At 42.7% G+C, this 20940-nt stretch overlaps 3 protein-coding genes across 3 annotated transcripts in view; 2 read left to right on the forward strand and 1 right to left on the reverse strand.

The window, feature by feature from the left end:
- Nucleotides 1–806: 806 nt before the first annotated feature.
- Nucleotides 807–3273, reverse strand: gng10 (guanine nucleotide binding protein (G protein), gamma 10). The gene is made up of 2 exons (XM_053888117.1): nucleotides 3131–3273; nucleotides 807–1733 (listed from the first exon to the last, which is right to left on the reverse strand). Exons 1-2 carry the CDS (start codon nucleotides 3209–3211, stop codon nucleotides 1608–1610), a joined length of 207 nt encoding a protein of 68 aa, XP_053744092.1. The 5' UTR covers nucleotides 3212–3273; the 3' UTR covers nucleotides 807–1607.
- Nucleotides 3274–4143: 870 nt separating this feature from the next.
- Nucleotides 4144–6167, forward strand: nxnl2 (nucleoredoxin like 2). The gene is made up of 2 exons (XM_053846912.1): nucleotides 4144–4564; nucleotides 5616–6167. Exons 1-2 carry the CDS (start codon nucleotides 4263–4265, stop codon nucleotides 5782–5784), a joined length of 471 nt encoding a protein of 156 aa, XP_053702887.1. The 5' UTR covers nucleotides 4144–4262; the 3' UTR covers nucleotides 5785–6167.
- A 1571-nt stretch (nucleotides 6168–7738) lies between these two features.
- Nucleotides 7739–20940, forward strand: part of csgalnact1a (chondroitin sulfate N-acetylgalactosaminyltransferase 1a) — a 41702-nt gene continuing 28500 nt past the window's right edge. The window contains exon 1 of the mRNA XM_053872822.1: nucleotides 7739–7866. The gene's annotated coding sequence lies outside the window, so the exon portion shown is untranslated. The remainder of the gene's footprint in view (nucleotides 7867–20940) is intronic.

Raw genomic sequence — 20940 nt, forward strand, 5'->3', positions numbered from 1 at the left:
CCAGACTATAAGCTGCTACTTTTTTCTCGTGGTCCTGCAGCTTATACAACAACTAATATATGGAATTTTACAGACTGAAATCAGAGGCTATTTACTGACCCTTGAAGCACTCAGAAGGCGCTGTTTTCGCCCGTGTGTCCACAGCTCCGTCAACAGAGTGGATCTCCTGGAGGTCTGGAATTGAGAAGCACCCCTGAGACCGGCAGTGGTGTCGGAACGCGGGCAAAAACAACGTATTTTGAGGGCTTTCATGTGAATAAAAGATGTGAGACGCTGTCTCCAGAAAAAGTGCGTTCGGCTCAAAAGTCCGACATTAACTCAAGCGAGTCGGGTTTTGGCTGCGGACTTTGTCCAGGCTGGAGAGCTGCACTTTGTCTCTGGAAACTCTCCACAGGGAGTGAGTTTCTCACCTCAGGCGAAGTAAAGGGTCTGAACGCTGTCTGGGCCGACAACATGGTTGGAAAAACAAGTTTGTAAACTCCCTGAACGCTGAGGTGTGCAGCCGGGAGCTGCAGGAGACCGGTGTTGTGGAGGAGCTGCAGCGCTCCGGGACTGGAAGATCACCAGGCTATTCACTGATCATCTCTGATGACTGGATCTGTACTTCACTGTCAGTAATCTTTCTCACTGTGTTCAACTTATTGTGAGAGCAGCGTGGATAAATCAAGACGCTCCATATGATGCAGCTTGTTTCCACTATTTCCTCACTGTCAAAACTACTTTTGAAAAGCGTTTTTTAGCCGGTGCACCACTGACCTGTCCACAGCACAGACAGCACCACTGAACCTTATAGACCACTGCGGCTTATGTATGAACAAGCTCTATTTCCCTTCTTAAATGTAGTGGGTGCGGCTAATATTCCAGAGTGCTCTATAGTCTGGAAATTACGGTAATTCATCTCTAGTCTGTAGCACATCAGCAGTGTTGTGAGTTGACCAGGTCAATATTATTTGCTTGTCAACCATGTCAGTTTGTTTTCCTAAATTAAAGAACAAAAATGTCACCGTGGAGTTTGAAAAGAGAATTGTCCACAAGTGTTTTTCTGAAATAAGAATTGTAGCCAACATCACTTGTATATAAACTAAAGAACAGATGTACAATTGTGACGACTGTAAGCGGTGGCAGTCTAGCTAGCCAGCTATCACAATTGGGCCACTAGCCCTGATTTCAATCTGTTCGCTAAAAGTGCCACTCACTACAAATACAGCCAGATGTGAAGTGAAACATGCTAAGTGTCTGCAGTTTCTAACAGGAAGAAAGAGTTTCCTGTCTCTGCTCTTGCTCCCAAGTTACACTGAAGTTCAGGAAGTTCTGATACAGCCAGATACCAAGAGGTAATTTGGACTCCTGGCATAAACATCCGCTTTGTGATTATCTGTCTCGGTCCCTGTCTGAATTGTGTTACTAACACAGGCTCACCTATTCAAGGAAAGATAAAGAAAGATGTCTAGACAATAGACTACAAAATAAAGTTTAATGATGGGTAATTATACAGTCTCTGGCTCTGCAAGTTTAAGTACAATATTTCCTTCGAGGTGGAGGTTTCCATTCCTGATTCATCTGTAAAATGTCCCCAGAAATGTCAGGTGCTGTTTGAAGCCTGGACTTCAGACCACATTGCAGGACCTCGGTTCTCGGAACGGGTTGCTGCCGGTGGGCACTCCCACCAGGAGGGCATCTTTGCTGGCGTTCTGCAGACAGTACTGCTGGAGCTCTGCGGCTGCCTGTGACACCTTCAAAGACATTAAATGTACAATTCTGTTTGTTGCTTTGGCTCAGGGTGGAATCTGAAGACGTAAGCGCTCACATCTCTTTTTAAAGGAGTTTACTGCAGAACGGGCAACCACCTTGTCAGCCCATCAGCTGAGAGTTAACAGTGTCTGGGTGATAATGTTAGTACTGGTTGATACAATACCATATTGGTTTATGATGTGTAGCCCCTGCAGTTACATGCCATCCGTGGGACCAGGACAGAAAGTAAAATCAGCTTTTCTCCATACAATTCACTTATTCAGTTGCTAGGTTGTGTTGAAAAGACTGTTTTGTATTTGAGTGACTTTACCTTCAGACCTAAGATTAGGTTTAGTTGAGAAGCTGGCTGTATTTATGCTGGCTTCAAAGCAGTCACTGGATAAAAAATAGTTTTTGTATTAACCCATTTATTATATGATTACTTCACACGTGTCCAGCCTGCAGGGTCCTTGAATAAAATTCATTTGGCAAGCAACCGCTCATTCTTATGGTAACTTCAGTATCTGTTGATAATTCCAGTCAAAATGTGGTAACAGATGTGACCAGCTTACTGCAAAACAAGAGTCAATTTGGGGGTGGTTGCTTGTCTTCTCGGACTCGTGCACATATTTAAACATGGTAAGATGTCGCTTCCATGGTCAGGAAACCATCTGTGTTGTTCTCCCACACATTTACTCTTGATCTCTTGAGAATATCTCAGTCACTCACTTCGCTGTGTGTCAGAATTTGATTGACTGTATATAAAATTCAACCTTAATATCCATTAATTCTGTGTTCAAAGTAAGTGAAAAACAGTGTTGTATTTCCTTGAAAAGAAAATCCAGAAACCAGGAACAGGATATGGAAGTGATGTGATCAATACACCAGTCTACTTTGATGAATGAATAAACAGCAGGCTTGAACAAAAATTTCACAGTCGTATGGTTGGATTTTCCAGCATAAGTTATTTTAAATTGCTTTCCTTTTCGCAGCTTTGAACGCAGCCAGCTTGCCAACTTCCAGGTGCGATTGTGTGATGCAACACATACAGCAAGGAAGGGATATTTTTGTTTGTTTTGGGGTTCCTCACCATTCAGTCCCTCATTCCCCATTAAAAGACTTTTGAATTTTGAGTTATTTAGTTCTGCTTGTTCGTCATGTGATTGCAAGGCTCTGGAGTCCATCCCAGCCGGTTGATGCGGAGGGATATCCTGCATAATCTATCATATCTTTCTTTTTGTTTTTAACTTATTAAAAACAGAGTATGCCGCCTGTACATAACGCTACAAAATGTGACACAACATTAACATACGTAATATTAGGTATTTGTGATAATGACACAAAAGTAGTGTGTTGTTTATGTTTTTAAGAAACTAACTGAAAATGTTGAATCTCTCACCTTTATTCTCTCCACACTGGCCTCCAGCTTCAGTTGCTCCACCAGCCGTCTCATCGATGATAAGTTAGAATTTGAAGTCATGTTGTCTGGTAGTTACTGGAGTGAAGTCCTTGCTATGTGTCTTCAGTGTTTCGACAAAGTGGTCGACGCCACTACTGGGCAGCAGACTCCCACTGAGACAAAGGGGCCGGGTTTCCTTCCCACTGACCTCAGACACTCCACCAGAAAGTGTGAGCAAAGTTGCTGTGTCACAATACACTTTCTGGTCCCTTCATTGTTTCCATGTTGAATTGAACATTTAGATGTTAACTTTCTGTGTGTGTGTGTGTGTGTGTGTGTGTGTGTGTGTGTGTGTGTGTGTGTGTGTGTGTGTGTGTGTGTGTGTGTGTGTGTGTGTGTGTGTGTGTGTGTTCTTCTATCTTGTACTTCTATCTTTGTGAGAATCTATATATTTTTTTAATTTTTTAAAATATTTTGAACTTTTTAATCAACAAGGTGAGAACATTTCTGCAAAATGAGGACATTTTGGCAGGTCCTCACATCGTTACGCCTCATTTTGTGGGGTCAAACTGCATAATAGCAAGGTTATTATGAATTGGTTTTGCTTTATGTCAATGACGGCCCTCAGTAAGATAGGAAGACAAACGTGTGTGTACTTGTACTGTATCTTTCAGAGAGTGAGGACATTTTTTGGCAGGTCCTGACGTTGTTAAACCTCATTTTGAGGGTTGAAACTTCAAATATTACCAGCTCATTAAATTGGGTTTTAGTTAGGTAAAGGTTAAGGACATTTTGATCTGTCCTCACGGGATTTAAAATGTCAGTTAAAAAATCAGCTAACAACAATTTGGTTTAGGTTCGATTAAGAGTCCTGGTCAAGTCATTCATGTATGGAAAGTTCGTTCTTTCTTGTTGCACTTGAACGCAACTTCCAACATTCCGGCCTGCCTACCGTGACGTAACTGCACTCTCAAGTCTGATTGGTCAACAGGTGTTAAGCTGGATGTGTACGTCGTAAGTAGCTTTGACAGGTTAACAAAACCGGAAGTCGCTTGTTTTAAAAGTGAGCGGACGAATATGGGCTTCAGGTAAACCTCTCTGGGCCGGTAGTCTGTTCGCGTTAGCGGCAAGGATGGTGGAAGTCTTCTCTGGTAGAACTCTGTTGAATAAAGACGGGGATAGTGTGGACCCCGAAGAGGCGCTGAGGAACAAAGTGGTGGGCATTTACTTCTCGGCCGGATGGTGCCCACCGTGTCGAGACTTTACCCCCATCCTGTGCGACTTTTACACGGAGCTGGTGGAGGAGAGTGAGCCACCGGCCCAGTTCGAGATCGTGTTTGTGTCCTCTGACAAGTCAACTGACGACATGGTGGAGTATTACCACGACATGCACGGCGACTGGCTCGCTCTGCCGTGGACTGACGACTATAAACAGTGAGTGTGACGTTGCAAGTGGCGACGCTTGAATTACTTAAGGCACGTCCCGTTCATGATGTTTTACTTTGTTAAAATCTGTGGGTGCTTCCAACCTTAACATATGCCCAGTTCATATGAATCTCCTTTCATTCACGTAAACCATCGTCTGAGTACAGAGTTGCCACAGATGGGGAGATGCGGTGTGTCCATGAAAATGAAGGTCACAACTGTCAAACAAGCAGCTAAAATGGACTTTGTGAGGTAGATGGTCTATTGTTCTCCAGTAGAGCGGGGCATCCAGAAAAGAGACTTTGTTGGCTCTAGCGTCTTTTTTGCTTCCTTCTACACACTCTACGCACTTTAGAGATGATAGATAGAAGATAAGTGCATTTTATCGTTCAGCTGCAGCAACGTACTTGGTTCAAAGTGTTTGCAGATAAGTTGCCATGAAGTTGATGGAAAGATGAGACTCAATTTTGTTGAATGTGTAATTTGCGACCTCCTGATTTAAAAAAGTAAGTTAACAAAAGTTGGCCCTGATGAACGTTCAGAGCAGATTTGCAGAAATGACCGCATATGTGCTGAAACATTTCTTTCAGCAAATTGTTTCAGGTCGCAAGGTTGTAGTCCTGCTCTTGAAGCTCTGATCAGATGTTCATATTGACCTTCTGAGATCAAAAGCTTGCTTGAGTTTCATTATGTCTCTTCAGATTTTTATTTTATTTTAAAGAGATAGAGACAGACTGGTTTTTTTTTCCTTTAGAGGAATGATTCAGGAAAAAGTCCACAGCGAGATGGTGTACATGTGGAACAACATTGTTGTTTTTATTTTATTTTAAATCTTAAATCTTATGTGGAAGGAACACAATGTTCCAGTGTCTTGTTTAAGTCATTTACCTGTAGATTTTCAATAACATCAACATACGGTATCTTCCATCACTCATCACAATGAACACATGAAAGGCCAAAATCAGGCTATGGCTTCTTTACTACTTGTGTCCAACTGCAACAAGATTAGAGAGTCAGCTTGTGTAACTCCACATTTCCCCCACTTTCTTTCCTCTCTCAGTGAGTTGAAGCAGCGCTACAAGATCACAGCGGTGCCCAAACTGGTGATTGTGAAGAACAACGGCGATGTGATCACAGACAAGGGCAGGAAGCAGATCAGAGACCGAGGCGTGGCCTGCTTCGCCACCTGGCTGGATGCTGCGGAGATCTTCCAGAACTTTAAGGGCTAGAATACAAAGGAACGGTGGCGAAAACAAAAATGTAGCAAACTTTTATCTTCCTGCACTTTAGACGAAGAGCCCTGATGATCAGGGAGCGTGACTGTTATATCTTCTAATATGTCTGCTTGCAATTTTTAGGAGTTATTTAATATACTACATTTGTAACACTTTTCAGTCAGTGCTTGGCTTTATATTTGAATATGCACTTAATACTCAGGAACTTTCTAAATCACAGCAGTGACTTTCTAGTCGAGTTCATCGCATTAACTTGCAGATAGAGACAGAAAAGACTGAGCTGTTAAATCGTAATCTATTCTTGATATTCTTATGCCTCTATGCTTTATATGCAACATTTTAAAATGGCAAAGCATTAAATGCAGAGATGCTGTCAATCGGAAGTTTGCTCTTTTTGTTCCAGTCTTGGTGACACAGCGTCATGACGCATGTGACGGCTTGTTTGGACAAGACACAGGGTCCCAGTGGTCTCGTTACAGCGTGAAACCCAGAGGATGTCTTTATTGTCAGCGTTCGCTTGATTGCCTTAGGAGTGTGCTGATCAGGTCCCTGGTTTCCTGGCAGGGAGTGTCTTAAAATGTGCACAGGGAAAACGGGGCAAATTGAGCTATGCACTATACTAACTATTCTATGTCCCCTGACATTCGTTGAGTTGATAGTTGGGAGGTTTTGTTTTGTTTGTCCTTCAAGTTTAAGATGGTGACGAATGCGCGAATGCGCCCTGCTCGCAGGCTTGAGTCGGAGTTCATTTAGTAGAAGTTGCAGTCCCGTTTTTCGCCACGAAGTGTCGCCATTTAACCGTCGATGAAATGTGACACGTAGGCGTATAATAATTAGACATGGTTGAACAAAGTAATTTTAAGGCGAGTAATAGCAGGTTATGAGAAATAAAATGCTTTAAAAAAAGATCTAAATACAAAAAAATAGAAAGTCTTAAGCTACTGAAAATCGTGAAATACATACTTGAGAATAAACGTGAATGATGCTTCAACAGAAAGCTAAGTCGTTTATAGTTTGGAAAAAACAAACAAACAAACAGATACCTAAAGCTGCATGCACACATTTTATCGTGTTCCGATTGACACTGACCACAGTTAAATGCAAAGAGTTAGGTGCGTGTGGCCCCGATACCACACTTTACCCTGGTTTGCCCTAAAGCGTCCGTCAGTGTTTTATTGGTACTGGCCACTGCAGACGATGTTCACCGACAGAAGTTGTAAGTATGAATAATGAAATACAAAAACAAATGATCTGTATCCCCATATACACACCGGGGCCCCTGAGCGTGTGTGTGTTTTACCGCTGTCAGGTCATGTTCTCGACCTCTAGGGTCGCTTTACATGGAGATGAGCCTCAATGTCCAACGTCACAGTCACAGTTACCGTTGTCATTTACTCGTGAAAGGCGTTTGTGTTTCCTGCTGCCCGGTCTACAATCCTCCAACAAGGATCTCTTTATTTTTGAGAGGAAGGCTGGAGGACCAAGCGTGCAAGGAGCGACTCCGTCAAAACCACTAGGAGGAGACAGACTTCTCCCGAAGGGCTTCAAAATAAAATCCTGAACGGTGACTACTTACTTTTACTTTTTTAATTTGGTTGTGAATTAATAGTTACGAAGCAAATTACATCTTTAACGCGTGTGAAACCAAGCCACCTGGGTGTCCACTTAAATGCGAAGCACATCCCGAAGTTTTCCCGCTGGTTAGTGTTGACAGCATGAATTCTGCGATCATGGTGCTATCAACCAGCTAGCCCATTCAGCACAGAAGTTGGCATTAATTACTCAACCTTCGGGATTGTCCTCATTATTTTGATACCAGGTTTCAATTCTTGGCCTCAGAGTCACAGTTTTCTTGCTTTGTGTCGAGCGACCGCGAGCGGTGCTTTTATTGTGAAAGCTTAAGGTATCCGGCTCCGGTGTTGTCCACATGTTAACCTCAGACTTGACAGATGAAGGCGGCACCAGTATCCACACACCCTGCATGTGTTTGCTGTGGACCCTTATTGGACCGAACCAGCGGGTCAAAACAGAACCCCCAGTCAGCCCGGAGTGAGGTAAATGCCACCGGAGCTTGAGGTAAGTGTCCCGGAACGACACACTGTAGACAGCCGCTGAAATATCTCTCCTCTTTAGAAACAATTTCAAGTGTGAATATTATTGAGTATTTGTTCGTTATTTTAATTCATGGCTTATTTTAATGTTAACACAATATATTTTAAACACAACTGGGTCATTAGAGCTTATTTCATGTGCACATTTTGTTCATTGTTTTCACTCAAATGTGCCGTTGGGATATTGTTTATATGGGACACGCGCCTTTAAACGTTCACGATCCATGCAGCCTCATAAAGACCAATTCAAAGTGAACTAAAGGAGCCATATATCCGACTCTTTTGTTAAACCCTCTGCCCGCTGATGTACGTGCAGCCACTGGGCAGATTCCGTCAGTGAAATGCTTCTAATCCCGCTCAGCCCATTCAGTAAGAGGCAACCAGGCAACCTGAAGTATTTGCTGTGGAAGCTGGCGGAGTTGTTTTCCTCTTATTGGAAGAGTGAAACTGGAGATTATGCTGGCTTTAAGCTTGTTTAACAAGCGGGGAACACGCTGACTCACTTGGAAGCGGGAGAAACAACACACACACACACCCACAATAGGTGTGCGTTATCCCTGATTTACAGCCGCGTGATGAGATGTGCGGTGACATATATGTGCTTCATGGCCTGGGAGATGGAACTGCCCTCATTTGTGATTCTCTCTCTCTCTGTGTGTGTGTGTGCGCACTCATGTTTCCCAGATCATGTAACCAGAGGCATTTGGTGAGTGATATCATAAAGATCTAGCCTGCACTTTTAGTCAGTTCACTTGTCATCATACTCATTTTGACATTTAAGACATGGTTCCTCTTTCTTTAAATGATGAATTCTAACATAAGTCTGTATTTCATCCAGCTCCCTTTTCCTCCATCTATTTTTCCCAATCTAATACATGTCACATCAAGCTGTCTTAGTGGCACAGTGGTTCGGCTCAAAGCAAGTGTCACTAACCCTTTATGTCTGGAGTTTGTGTGTCCTTTCCCTGCTTGTAGTGTGTGATGGTTTTATCTATTGTTGGGAGGACCAAATATGTCCTTGTGAGGATATTTGGAATTTGCTGGTCATAACAAGGTTAAGCCTAAATATAAATAAATTGAATTGAAGTTTGGATTAGGTCCTGGTTAAGGTTAGTTGACCATTTGTTTTGGATGGTTAGGTATAGGGTGAGGGTTTGGGGAAAGAATCAGAATCAATGTCCCCATAAAACGTAAAAACACAACACGTGTCGCACATCCAAAATGGTGTATTCATTTTATGATTCATTCTTTTGATGACTGTTTGTAATAGTAACAATAATGACATCACAAATATTTGTGATCATGACTACATAGGTTAAGTACCCATTTTAAAGTTTGAACAGAAACCTGTCTGACTCACCTAGTTGCAGAAAAGGGAAGTAAAGAAAATCTGTCCGTTTTCTTTCAAAAGTAATTTGCTCAATATTTCCTAACGTCGGTTTTCATTATCAGAGAGGTGCAAAAGGAAGCGTGTTTTCTGTGATACCAGGCTACTGTTTTCACTGTTTTGTTTTTTGGAAGTTGCCCTTAAATGCCCTAAAAACCATTTCCACATACACTAACAAGATCAATTATTGAATGAATTATTGGCTGCGACTGACATAACGCTGCACTTATCTCCATAAAGACTCCTCCAAACCTCATTTACACGACAGATAGTTTGTCTGTGACCGCGCTGCACCATATCCCCCCTGTTTAATGGACCAATCGTAAGGCCTTGTTTATGCTCTGTTCACTGATTTTCATCCCCTCATGGCAATTCCTTCCGCTTCATGTAGCGCCATGCTCCAATAATATACTGGCATAAAGCAATTTGTAGCAAGCGTGAATTGGTGTTTGTGCTATATACAACTGCTATGTTGCAGTGTTGTGTAATTAGTGTTGAAAATGTGATGTATGAGGACAAATGTGTTTTTTTGGAATCACATTATTATATTAAATATTGATGCCTTCATTATTCAACATGTCTTATCGCTCTAAACTCTTGTATGTAGTTCAATATATTCAATATATTATTGAATCGACGTCTGTGTCAGTCTGCTGCTGCTTGTTTGGTTGGAACAAAACCCTGCACGCACAGGTGCCCGTTTGTGGATCAGTTTTAGACCCCTAATGTGCACCTGAGTGCAGACTAAAATGAAATGTCCATTCATACATCCATCTTCCATGTGATGTCAGGTCACAGGTACGGCAAACAGGGAGAGTAGGGAGGTCCAGGCTTTCTTCTCCCCATAAACCCAACTCTTCTGGGGGAATACCGAGGCATTACCAGGCAGAGCTCCTCAAAAATGTCCTGGGTCTGCCTTCAGTCCTCCTCCAAGTTGGTTAGGCCCCTCACTGGGGAGATGTGTACAGGGCGTCTGGTAAAAAATTCGTAAATTCGTAAAAACTAATGGTGGTAAAAACTAATTGTAGATGGTGATAATCCACTGTCTACAACCTCAGAGGAGCAATGATGGGGAGTGGCTAGCCGTACATGCTAACAGTGTTAGCATCTATGTGGAAGTTCTTCTTTGACTATGGTTTCAAAATAAAAGCCGCCCTCAAATATTAAACCGTCGTTTTTGATTGGCTGCTCTGTTGCGCATGTGTCTGAAATCATCTGCAATGGGGTTTCCACCTATTTTTATTAGAATTTTCACAAGTAGCAAAAATAAACATAAATGAAAACACCAAAATTTCTCAAAAAAGTTTTCACGTGGAGGAGGTGAATCAGTTGAGTGTGCTCAGCTGAGTGTCAGTTAGAAGAAATTACGACTTTTTGCTAGGGAAACAGGTTGTGCGGATAAACAACAGCGTCACAGGCTCCGTCTCCCTCAGGTGTCTCCTAGAAAGTCGCCGATCCACAACAATACAGGCGCACAACAAATAGAAGTACATTCGCCAACAACAATTCAGGTTATTGTCAATATTAACACAAAATCGCCTGCCACTCTGTCAACGTTTATTTTCTCTAACCACAATCAAGTATGAATTTATGAAACTGAAATTCAAGATGATTACGCCCTGTGGCGTCAATAGAGCAGGAATGAGGTGACCACAGAGCTGCTAATATATATCACGAACCCCCACACACTCTCAAGGTCAAGATTTCTTCATGTAGCATTCACATTTTTACTAGCAGTGGGCCTGTAACGACTTAATTATGATTAATTAATTACAACAAAAACGTTTTAATTTAATTTAATTTAATGGAACAGTTTGCTCTCCAGTCAACAGGGAACCTTTGTCAGTGCAGGAGTTCCTGGTCCACTGATCACACTGAGGCACAAGACACGTGGCAGCTAGGATGATAACAACAACAACAAACAACAAAGCAAACAAAAGCTTCTGTTTGCTTTGGTTCTGGGCGGTTTTTCAATGCACAATGGCCAGAGTTTCCACTACTCTGAATGTACTTGAAATTCTTATAACATTGAAATTCTTATACAAATATTTTCAAGACATTAAAAGAGCTTTAGTTTAAATAAGGTGATATAAAAACTTGAATATAGACACCATCCTGATTTATTGTGCTATTGTCACACTGATGCTAAACAGTATTTTGTCGTTTAACTGTATGTATGGGTCCATCATTGGATTCAGTACCTAATTCATTCAGATTGAAAAATGTGGCTTCTTGTGGCACATATCCTTAAACCATTAAATTGCGATTAATTGAGATGAATTAATCACAAATTCTCTAATTAATTAGATTACATTATTTAATCAAATTCCATCCTTAATTTTTACAGATCTTCATGTAAAGCACAGTTCAAGTCAATATCTTTATGATAAAAATATCTTTGAGTGCATTAGCCTACATAAGTATCCACTGGCACATTTATGATATAAATATATCCTGAATCCGCACGTTATTGCGTTTGTTGTAGGAGAGCTACTGTATATATATATATATATATATATATATATATATATATATATATATATATATATATATATATATATATATATATATATATATATATATATATATATATATGGGACAGTTGATACAGACTTTGCAGTGGAATGAGCATTATGATGATGCTTTTGGGCCATGGAGAACAGTCGTTTGGCTCATCGTTACAAGCATCATCGAGTACCAGATCCGTCAGCTGTCATGCTCCTGGTGATCTTCAGATGCTTTTATGGGTTGAATCTTTTTAGTAGAAGACAATAAAAAAAACCTTGGCAGTGTTGTTCAAAGGCACAGGAATGAATTATTGTGGATTTCAGGGTTTGGACAAAGTCTGTGTTGCAAATGACTAATGGGAGCTTATGGCTTTTTAAAAGGAGGCAGATCTAATAGCTGTGCTCCTTTCCACAAGCTGCTCATCCATCTTTTTGGGGCTGCTGGATCATGACGACAGTTTTGGTAGATGGATTTCCTGGATGTGGTGCTCTTTCACTGCCGAGGTCTGGTGACCTTCGTCGTCAGACCTTGTCTACAAGTTAGAGATGGACGGTGCAGTTGTGAACGTTTCCTCTTTCAGAGGCCTTTAGCTCAGAGGAGAACTATTCCTTCTTAATATGGAGACAATCCAGCTGAGGTGCTTCATGCAGCTTGTCAAAATAGCTTCTGGGTGACTCCCTGCTGAGGTACGTCATCTATGCCCATTTGGGAATTCTTTACTACTTTACAAAAATTGCATGTATTTTGATCAAATATTTTTGATGACTTATTAAGTGTGAAGTAGAGTAAAATCTCAGCTAGATTCTCGCAAACACTATTGGTGTTAAAAAAAAAAAAGTCAGTCTGTCTCTGACCCATTTCTCTCCACTAAACATTAAAGTTTTATCTGGTTCAACGTAGTACTGCTGACCAACAAGCAGGAGTGGGGGAGAGCGAATGTAACAGAGGACACTTGTAGTGAGGAGTGCGTGCGTGCGTATATGTGTATGTGTTTTTAAGAGGTCTCCAGATGGCATGTCGAGAGGAAGGTTCCGGGTAAAAGTGGCCTCCTAATGAATGGGAGAGAGAATCACCTGAAGGGACAGGAGACATCAAAGACGCCACTCGCTGCTGCTTCATTACTGGCTGACTATCACTCATGCTAGCTCCTCATCATCGTCCTACATGTGTGCTGTTAAAATAGTTATAGCAGTAACAGTGCAGTAGTTATGGACGGCTGAGGACGAGTTAACTATGGTCAAAAGCCTGTTTATGTGAAGAACTTGAAAACAAGCAGAGCTTTCAAGCTGAACTAATAAGAGAGTTTACACATGTACGTTTGTGTTTTCTCCGACTGTGCGTTCAGACAGACCAGCTCAAGGCCATGTGCTGGAGCGTGTGGGAGGAGAGTGGGTGGTTGAGAAGATTCATATCTCTTCGCATGTGTGTTTTTACACTGGCTTGTCTTGTATCGTAGTCGTCAGTGAATTGTTTGGCTTTCTATCCTGTACTGTGGAGTTATTTGAGCCGATTAGGACATCCCTTTTTAAGGCATCATGAAATAGCAGTAATAATGAAATAATGCAGGTTTTCCCTACGGAAGACAAGGATTCGGGGCCAAGTCCGCCGCAGTCGGCATCAGGAGTGCGGTGGTAATGATCAGGCATATCATGTATATTACATAGAAATGATTCAAACCCTTTGTGATTGGCATTTGAGCATTAGGGGTCTGTTCACCTGAGAGACAAAGAGGGTTGTGTCTTGGCAAGTATCTTGCCATACGATACATATCTCGACACAGGGGTGGTGATGCGATACATTGCAACATATTGTGATACTATTTCAACCATATATTGTAATAAGAACCATTATTTCAAGGGGAAAAAAATAGAGAATGCAGTACAATATTATGTGCATGAAAATGAGATTAATGTTATGAGATCAATCCAGTTAGACTTCCAGTTAAATTTCACACTCCAACAGAGGAATGAATCGCTTCCTTAACAACATATCTCCAGGGTACAAAGAAAAGTCTATAAAGTGTACCAGAAAAACTGGTCATAAATGCAGCGGCAAGTATTTAAGTATTCAATGTTCATTTAGAAAAAAAAAATATCAAGACAATATTGCACAATCAAGTATTGCGATCTCCCCGAGATGCTTGGACACGTACCTGACATTGATTGATGGCTGTTTTTAAGATGTCAACATCCCACATTTGTGCCTTCTGTTGTTTAGATTAGATTAGATTAGATGGCCTTTATTACTCCCACAGTTTTAGTCAAGATTTTGGTTTCAAGTATAACATGCTGTTGCTCATGGCCACTGATCTCACAATTAAATTTAATCGCTTCTTTTTTTGAATGATTCAGCAGCTTCAGCTTTTGATCGTCAGCTACATCATCAAGTATTTGGTGGTATTCTGCGTTTCTTTTTCATGAGACCTTCGAAGTGGAAATGCAAGTACAGTTTAATTTGTAAGATTTTATAAAGTAGGTTTCAGGACCCAAATGAACAGCTTGGTGGAGAAATGAATATATTCCTTTTGATGCATTTTATAAGCCATTTTGCAGCCGACTTCCCGCTGCTTTTACTCAAATCTTTTATGGAGGGATCATCTATTTTACATCATGTATTCATTGACATAAAAGCGCTGTCCTCCTCATGTTGTGGAATATATCACATTGGCCTGTCAGATCTTGAATTAGCGGTGCTGAGAGAGTTAGGTTGATGCAGCTGCAATGCGGTGAGGCATTTGTCATGATAAAGGGGTCAGTAGGTCGCTTCTGCTTAAATGCCGCAGACATTTAAAGCTCGACCTGTTCACACTCAAGCACAGAGAGAACTCTCACACACCGGTTCCTGTCAGCCGTGTGTGATATCTGCTGCCCGGGTGTGACTGTCAACCAGAAAGACTTCTTGTCAGAGCGCAAACATTCCTCCATTTACTGTCTTCTCCTCTCACTCAAACTCACTTCAAGCAGGTGTTTCTGGGCTGTAATATGTAGACTGTTTCTGAGCCTGTAGCTGATTGTACGGACTTACTGCAGAAGTGTCAACTTACACTTGAGAAATGATGTTGATGAAGGAGTCAGTGAGTGAAAAGGGACTTGAAGAATGAAGACTTGAACAAAGTCACTGGTGAAGTGGAAGGAGAGCGGTAACAAAGAAGTATGTGATCATCCACCAAAGCACACATTTTAGCCAGTTGCTCTGTAAAATATGGAGGTGAAGGAAGTCAGATATTCCTTGAATAAAAGTAAAAGTTAATCTGCAAAAATACTCTGGTCCAAGTTAAAGTCCCCTCTAGCCTTTATATTTGAGTAAAAAATGAAGAACCACGTTATTTCAAATATATGTTGCCTTGTGTTGATTGACCACAGAAACACTCCTGAAACCATATTGAACATGGTTTTTCAATACGTTATAATCAGAATTATCACCACAAACTATTTCAAGTGTTATTGTTGTCATTGATTACTATGATATCACACCCTTTCATCTCTGTGTAGAAGTGTTCCAACTTGCTGAGATGGAATATGATGTTGACACGCTCCATTTGTCCTTTTGACAAAGTCTAAACGGACAAAGTCTAAAGATCGTTGCTGGCATTGATGGTGGTGTGCAAATATTAAGGTGATATTGGAGAATTTGATGTAATGAAGACTTATAAATTCAAAATGAATGTTTCCACTTCTCTGCAGCAGTTAATTTATGAATGGGCAGAGACAGTTCAGGTTGTTGCGGGGCAGTCTCAGGTAAAGTTTGGGCTCATATCTATTAATTTTTTTAATTTCAATTGAGTTCAAGTTTGTATGACAATTTGACCAGTTCAAGCAGTGTCTTGTTTTTTTCCCACCAAAAATCAAGAGAAAGATTTTTGTTTAGAAACCCAAATGACATCTTGTGAGGTTTTCGGATTTAACTTGAACTTACTTGGAATTATTCCCTTTGTTCTATACAATGCACAACTCTAAGTTCAGAGTGACTTTCATTTTTAAGTAGAGATGGAGTTCAGTGCGGGGAGAAATGCAGGTGAGTATGTGGAGGGCAGAGTGGGAAAGTAGAGGAGGTGAAGGATGATAAATGACGAGGGAAGACACAAGAGAGAAATGATTTTTTGCTTCCCAAAAGATTTAAAACAGCATTGCGTTTGTGGTGAAATTGAATTCCTCATGGTGATGATGTTGTTGGAGAAACACTGATCCACACTTTCAATTCACTTCAAATGTCACGGTTGCTAACATTTGTTTTCTTCTGCTTTGGGCTGGATAGGCTTTATTTTTCCCAGCTAACAGACATTGATCTTAGAGGCTTTCTGTTGAGATTTCATTTGACAGCCATCTCTTCTATCAAAATTCTGCTATTTTAATTACAGTTCAGATGTAGTTCGCCATCTCCTGCTGTCCATCACCAAAAGGCATTTACTTTCCCGCACCACTTCTGGCTTTCCGCCAGTTTCCATCAGTTCCAGGCTAGATCACAGATGCACACTCCCACCTGATCTTGAAGTCTGAGTTAAAAGTGACTAGAAGTCCTGCGAAGGCAGACAGTTGGTCATATCCATTAGTACTGCCAACTGACTGACAGTGTCTATTAAACTCCCAGTTTAAGTTTCTGATGTCAACGTTTAAATTTCTAATGACGTGCAAAGTCCAAGCTCAGTGCTCATGATAACATGAGGCGCACAGAAATATCTTATCTTGAAGAGACGCATTGTCTATTTTGTCTGTTTGCTATATCCACCAGTCGTGTTCGTCACTCAGTAGCTTGACTATCTCGTGTCTACCAGAGCGATGAGTGTGAAACCTCATGTGACTCCAGCTTTGTAAATAAATGTGGGCTTGGAAGGACTGTCCTTCGAGCTCCCAACACTTTAATACTCACTCTGGTATTCCGCTCAGCTTTTCTCTATTTGATATTACGCCAGTGAGACCCTCTGTTGCTCCTCAGCGCCCATGGATCACTGAAATACTGCTTGGCTAGTTTGGCTTTGTTTAAGGAAGCGTGAAATATATCCCATCAAGGTCACTGTTGTTAAAGAAAAACCGACTTTATTTGCGTGAACACTGGAACAGCTATTACCATAATACAAAAACACAAAGGAGGAAATTGGGTAACGCCTGTTTTCCACAGCCGTGCTGATCCCACAGGGACTCGGCTAACCGGGTCTGAATTGACTCATTCAGCGAGACTCACTGGGTCGACTGTGTAGTTGGAGACCACGGTGCGACCAGCCCATTTTTTACTGTGATGAATCTGGCCTTCAGTGAAAAGATTGATTTTTCAGTTTCAGTTCGTGATTCATCTACTAATTGTTTCCATAAATCAGACCAAGTGTGAATTGGACTGCTGTCGAATCCAAACATTCTTTCAGCAACACACTTAACATGCTCTTTAAAGCTCTAGGGGCAGACTGTCTGTTGAACTCTTTCACTGTTGGAATCCAAGTAGAGGTTAAACATTTAGAACTGAAGCTTATGGTATAAAAACAGCTGAAATCATTGATGCCATAATCATTGTCCTGCTCAGACTCTGTCCAAAAAGCGCCATTGATTTTGCCATATACAGTATACTTGATTGACTCATTCAGTGTATTAACGGAATTTAAAGTAATTCATTAACCAAATGATGATGTCACAATGCCGCAGGGTTCTGTCTCACATTTAGCCTTATGTAGTGGCCAGGTGATGGGCATATATAGCTGAACTGTCTGTGAAATGTCTTGACTTTAGGGTTGCAACTAACGATTATTTTTGTTGTCGACCAACCTATTCATTGACTTGCGTCCACCCGTACTTAGGACCATGGCCAGCAGATGCTTATTTTTTGTTTTATTCAACGTCTGGCACCACAGCACGTAGCAGCCCGGCATCACATACGACAGTTACGGCAGCACAGTATCCAGCATCTCACTCTCACACAGTGATCTACCACTACATTAGTAGCTAAAGCCCTCGCGTCGGCTATTTTGAATGACATTCGACTTACGTCCAATCTGACTTACAGCCGGTTGGTCGGAACCGATTACGGTCGTAAGTCGGATGTTACTTGAATTTTTTAATTTCTGTATAACCTTAAGTTGCTTAAATCATCTCACTGTGATACTCAGACACCATACATTATTAAACAAGTATATTAAAATAATGACACAACTTCCCGAACATGTATTAACTCTGTGAAGCATAAAACAGTTGACAGAGAGCTCCAGTTCTTTAAAACAGAGGTCTTCTTTGGTCCTTGAGAAGAATTTAAACTCATCAATACTCATATTTGTATCTCATATGAAATATCAGATCAACATCCACATCAAAAGGCCTTATTTGAATAATACTCTAGTTCAGTTCTGGTTATTATTAGGAGGAGGAGAGAGACAGAGGACTCAACACATCTAGAACTTACAAGTTAGCTAGCTGTTATCTACCATGGTGTCCAAGGGGGTTGCTCATCCTTGAGACGCGTTATCTTCGCAAACAAAACAAAGCCACACTTTTGAACATTACGACCCGTCGCCGCTCAAACTCCTCCGTGACTGTGACTGAGGCGGTCAGTTGGAGGTGGTGACGCGGAGCCTGGGGCGCACAGCGATGGTGGCCAGCTGGAGACCGACCTCAGTCAGGAACCAATTAAAGGAACAGAAATGAACATTTCTTAATGATCCCAGAGTGTCATAATTGACGGCTGATGGACCCAAGTGCAGGCAGTGTTGGTCGGCAGAAGGCACGGGAGACGAGGTTAACTTACAATTTATTCGTTGGAACAAATAAATAAGTACAGACAGACAGACAACTAGAAAACTAAGGACGCCGGGAACCAAAACGCGGACCGGGAACAACACACAGGGAACGGGGTAAATCTGGAAAACAAGAGAGGCGGATTAGAATCAACGACCTACAATATAAATGGGAGAACAGAAAACACACACCCGGAGTTAAGCTCAACGTGGTGGTGGCACTAAACTGAAAGCGCTCGGTGGCGGCGGCTAATCAGACACACACACACGATGGGTAAACTGACGAAAACTAAAAGTGAGACTTAAATAACAAGCTCACAACGCGGTCTGAATTGGAGGATGGGAGCAAAGACAAAAAGCAGAGCGAGGAAGGATGAGGACAAACCAAGATGCGGCTGAAATAGAGATCAAGCGCGCAAGGAGAATTTAGAAGAGACCAGGGAGGAAAGCGAACACACGGAAGTCTTGAAACAGTTTACCTTGACGAAGCGAGAAGCAACAATCTGGCAAACAGGGCTGACGTTCACAGGTTTATATACGAGGAGTCTGATGAGGAGATTAACGCCAGCTGTGTTGCCAGTGAAGCTGGAGATAAAGCAGGAACAGGAAACCGGGGGTAACAAAATAAAAGCACGAGAGAAATATACAAAAAGGAACAGACAAAGTGCAGACATGACAGTACCCCCCCCTTAAGGAGGGCCTCTTGGCACTTTACCAGGTCTATGCGGGTGTAGAGCGTGGAAGTCGCTGAGTAGCCTCTGATCCAAGAGGGGTCCGGGGACCCAGGACCTTTCCTCAGAGCCAAAAACTTCCCAACTGACCAGATACTGGAATCCATCACCGTTCTGTCTGCTGTTGAGGATGTCTTGCAGTCTGATGGATGGATGGTCGTCGGAGACGAGGGGAGGAGGAGGCTCATTGGAGGGACTGAAAGAGCTTGGCTGCTGTGACTTGAAAACCACGCTGGAGTCCTGGGGAGGCGGCGGCTGGGGAGCCACACTCGAGTCCTGGGGAGGCGGCGGCTGGGAAGCCACACTCGAGTCCTGGGGAGGCGGCGGCTGGGAAGCCACACTCGAGTCCTGGGGAGGCGGCGATAGCGATCTCGGGGGTGGTGGCTCGGACTGTAAACTGGGGGTCTGGATCTTGGAAGAGGCTCCTGACAGGTCTGGCTTGGACGGCGAGCTGGGGTTCCGGAGCACTTCTGGCTTTGCCGGCGCTCTGGAAAGCACCTTGGTAGCCTGACCGGAAACCCCTCTGGAGCGGTGCCGTGGAGCCAGTGACCTGCAGATGTGCGACGTTTCTCCATCGCGGAGAGAGTGCGAGATGAGCCCAACCCGGGTCTGAGTCACAGAAAGCGAACGAGGGATCTTGGGACATGTAGGACAGGTCCCAAGAACATGACCAGCCACCCCACAATAAAAACATAGCCCCTGAGCTAACCTGTATCGCCGCACTTCAGAGGAGAGATGAGTTCTGTTGAACTGCATGGGTCTCTCAGGTTCTGGTGAAACACCAGGGGAAGAGTACTGCTGCTTCTTGTGCCGAGACAGAGAAATGACACCGATCCGAGTACTAGTCACAGGAGGAGACCGACGGTTCTTTGGGCGTACAGGACAGGTTCTCAGGAAGTGGCCAGCTGCACCACAATATAGGCATAGGCCGCGAGACAAACGGCGTTGCCGTGTTTCAGGTGTTAGTCTCGCCCTCCCCACCTGCATGGGTTCAGGCAGATCTGTTGGAGATTCAGACTGGGGCAGAGGTTCAGGTGGGGAGAACGGGACTGGAAGCACAAAATGAGGAGTGGGCCGTCTCCGCCGGGAATGCTCTCTTAGTCGGTTGTCTATTTTGATAGACAACATAACTAGGTCTTCTAATGAGCAAGGCTCATCCCTAGTGGAGAGCTGGTCCTGGATATTGCCAGCTAAGCCGTTGTAAAAGGCAGACATGAGCGCTGGCTCGTTCCAGCCTGCTTCGGCTGCTGCAATACGGAAACGTACTGAATACTCAGATACTGACTCACCTGGAGAGTTCTGCGAAAGCGAAATGAGTCGCTGAGAAGCCTTGGGTCCGCTCTTAAAAGGAGCGTCGAAAACCCTCCTCATTTCTGCAGAGAAACTGGAAAAATTATTCAGAACAGGAGAGTCTGACTCCCATAAGGAGACCGCCCACTGACTGGCCTTATCACGCAGGAGGTTTATGCAGTAGGCCACTTTTGATCTGTCAGTTTGAAAATAAGACGGCTGGGAGTCAAACACTAAAGAACACTGGAAAAAAAAATGTTTACAGAACCCTGGCTTACCAGCATAAACCTCCGGCGTGGGGATTGTTGGTTCACGCCCGCTGGCAACAGGGTGTGCTGGTTCGACTGCAGAGTTAGCTGACGCAGAAGTGTCAGACTCAGCGGAGGAAGCAGACAGACGGTTAGACACAGA

Source organism: Synchiropus splendidus, chromosome 1, assembly GCF_027744825.2.
Source record: "Synchiropus splendidus isolate RoL2022-P1 chromosome 1, RoL_Sspl_1.0, whole genome shotgun sequence".
Taxonomy (NCBI): domain Eukaryota; kingdom Metazoa; phylum Chordata; class Actinopteri; order Syngnathiformes; family Callionymidae; genus Synchiropus; species Synchiropus splendidus.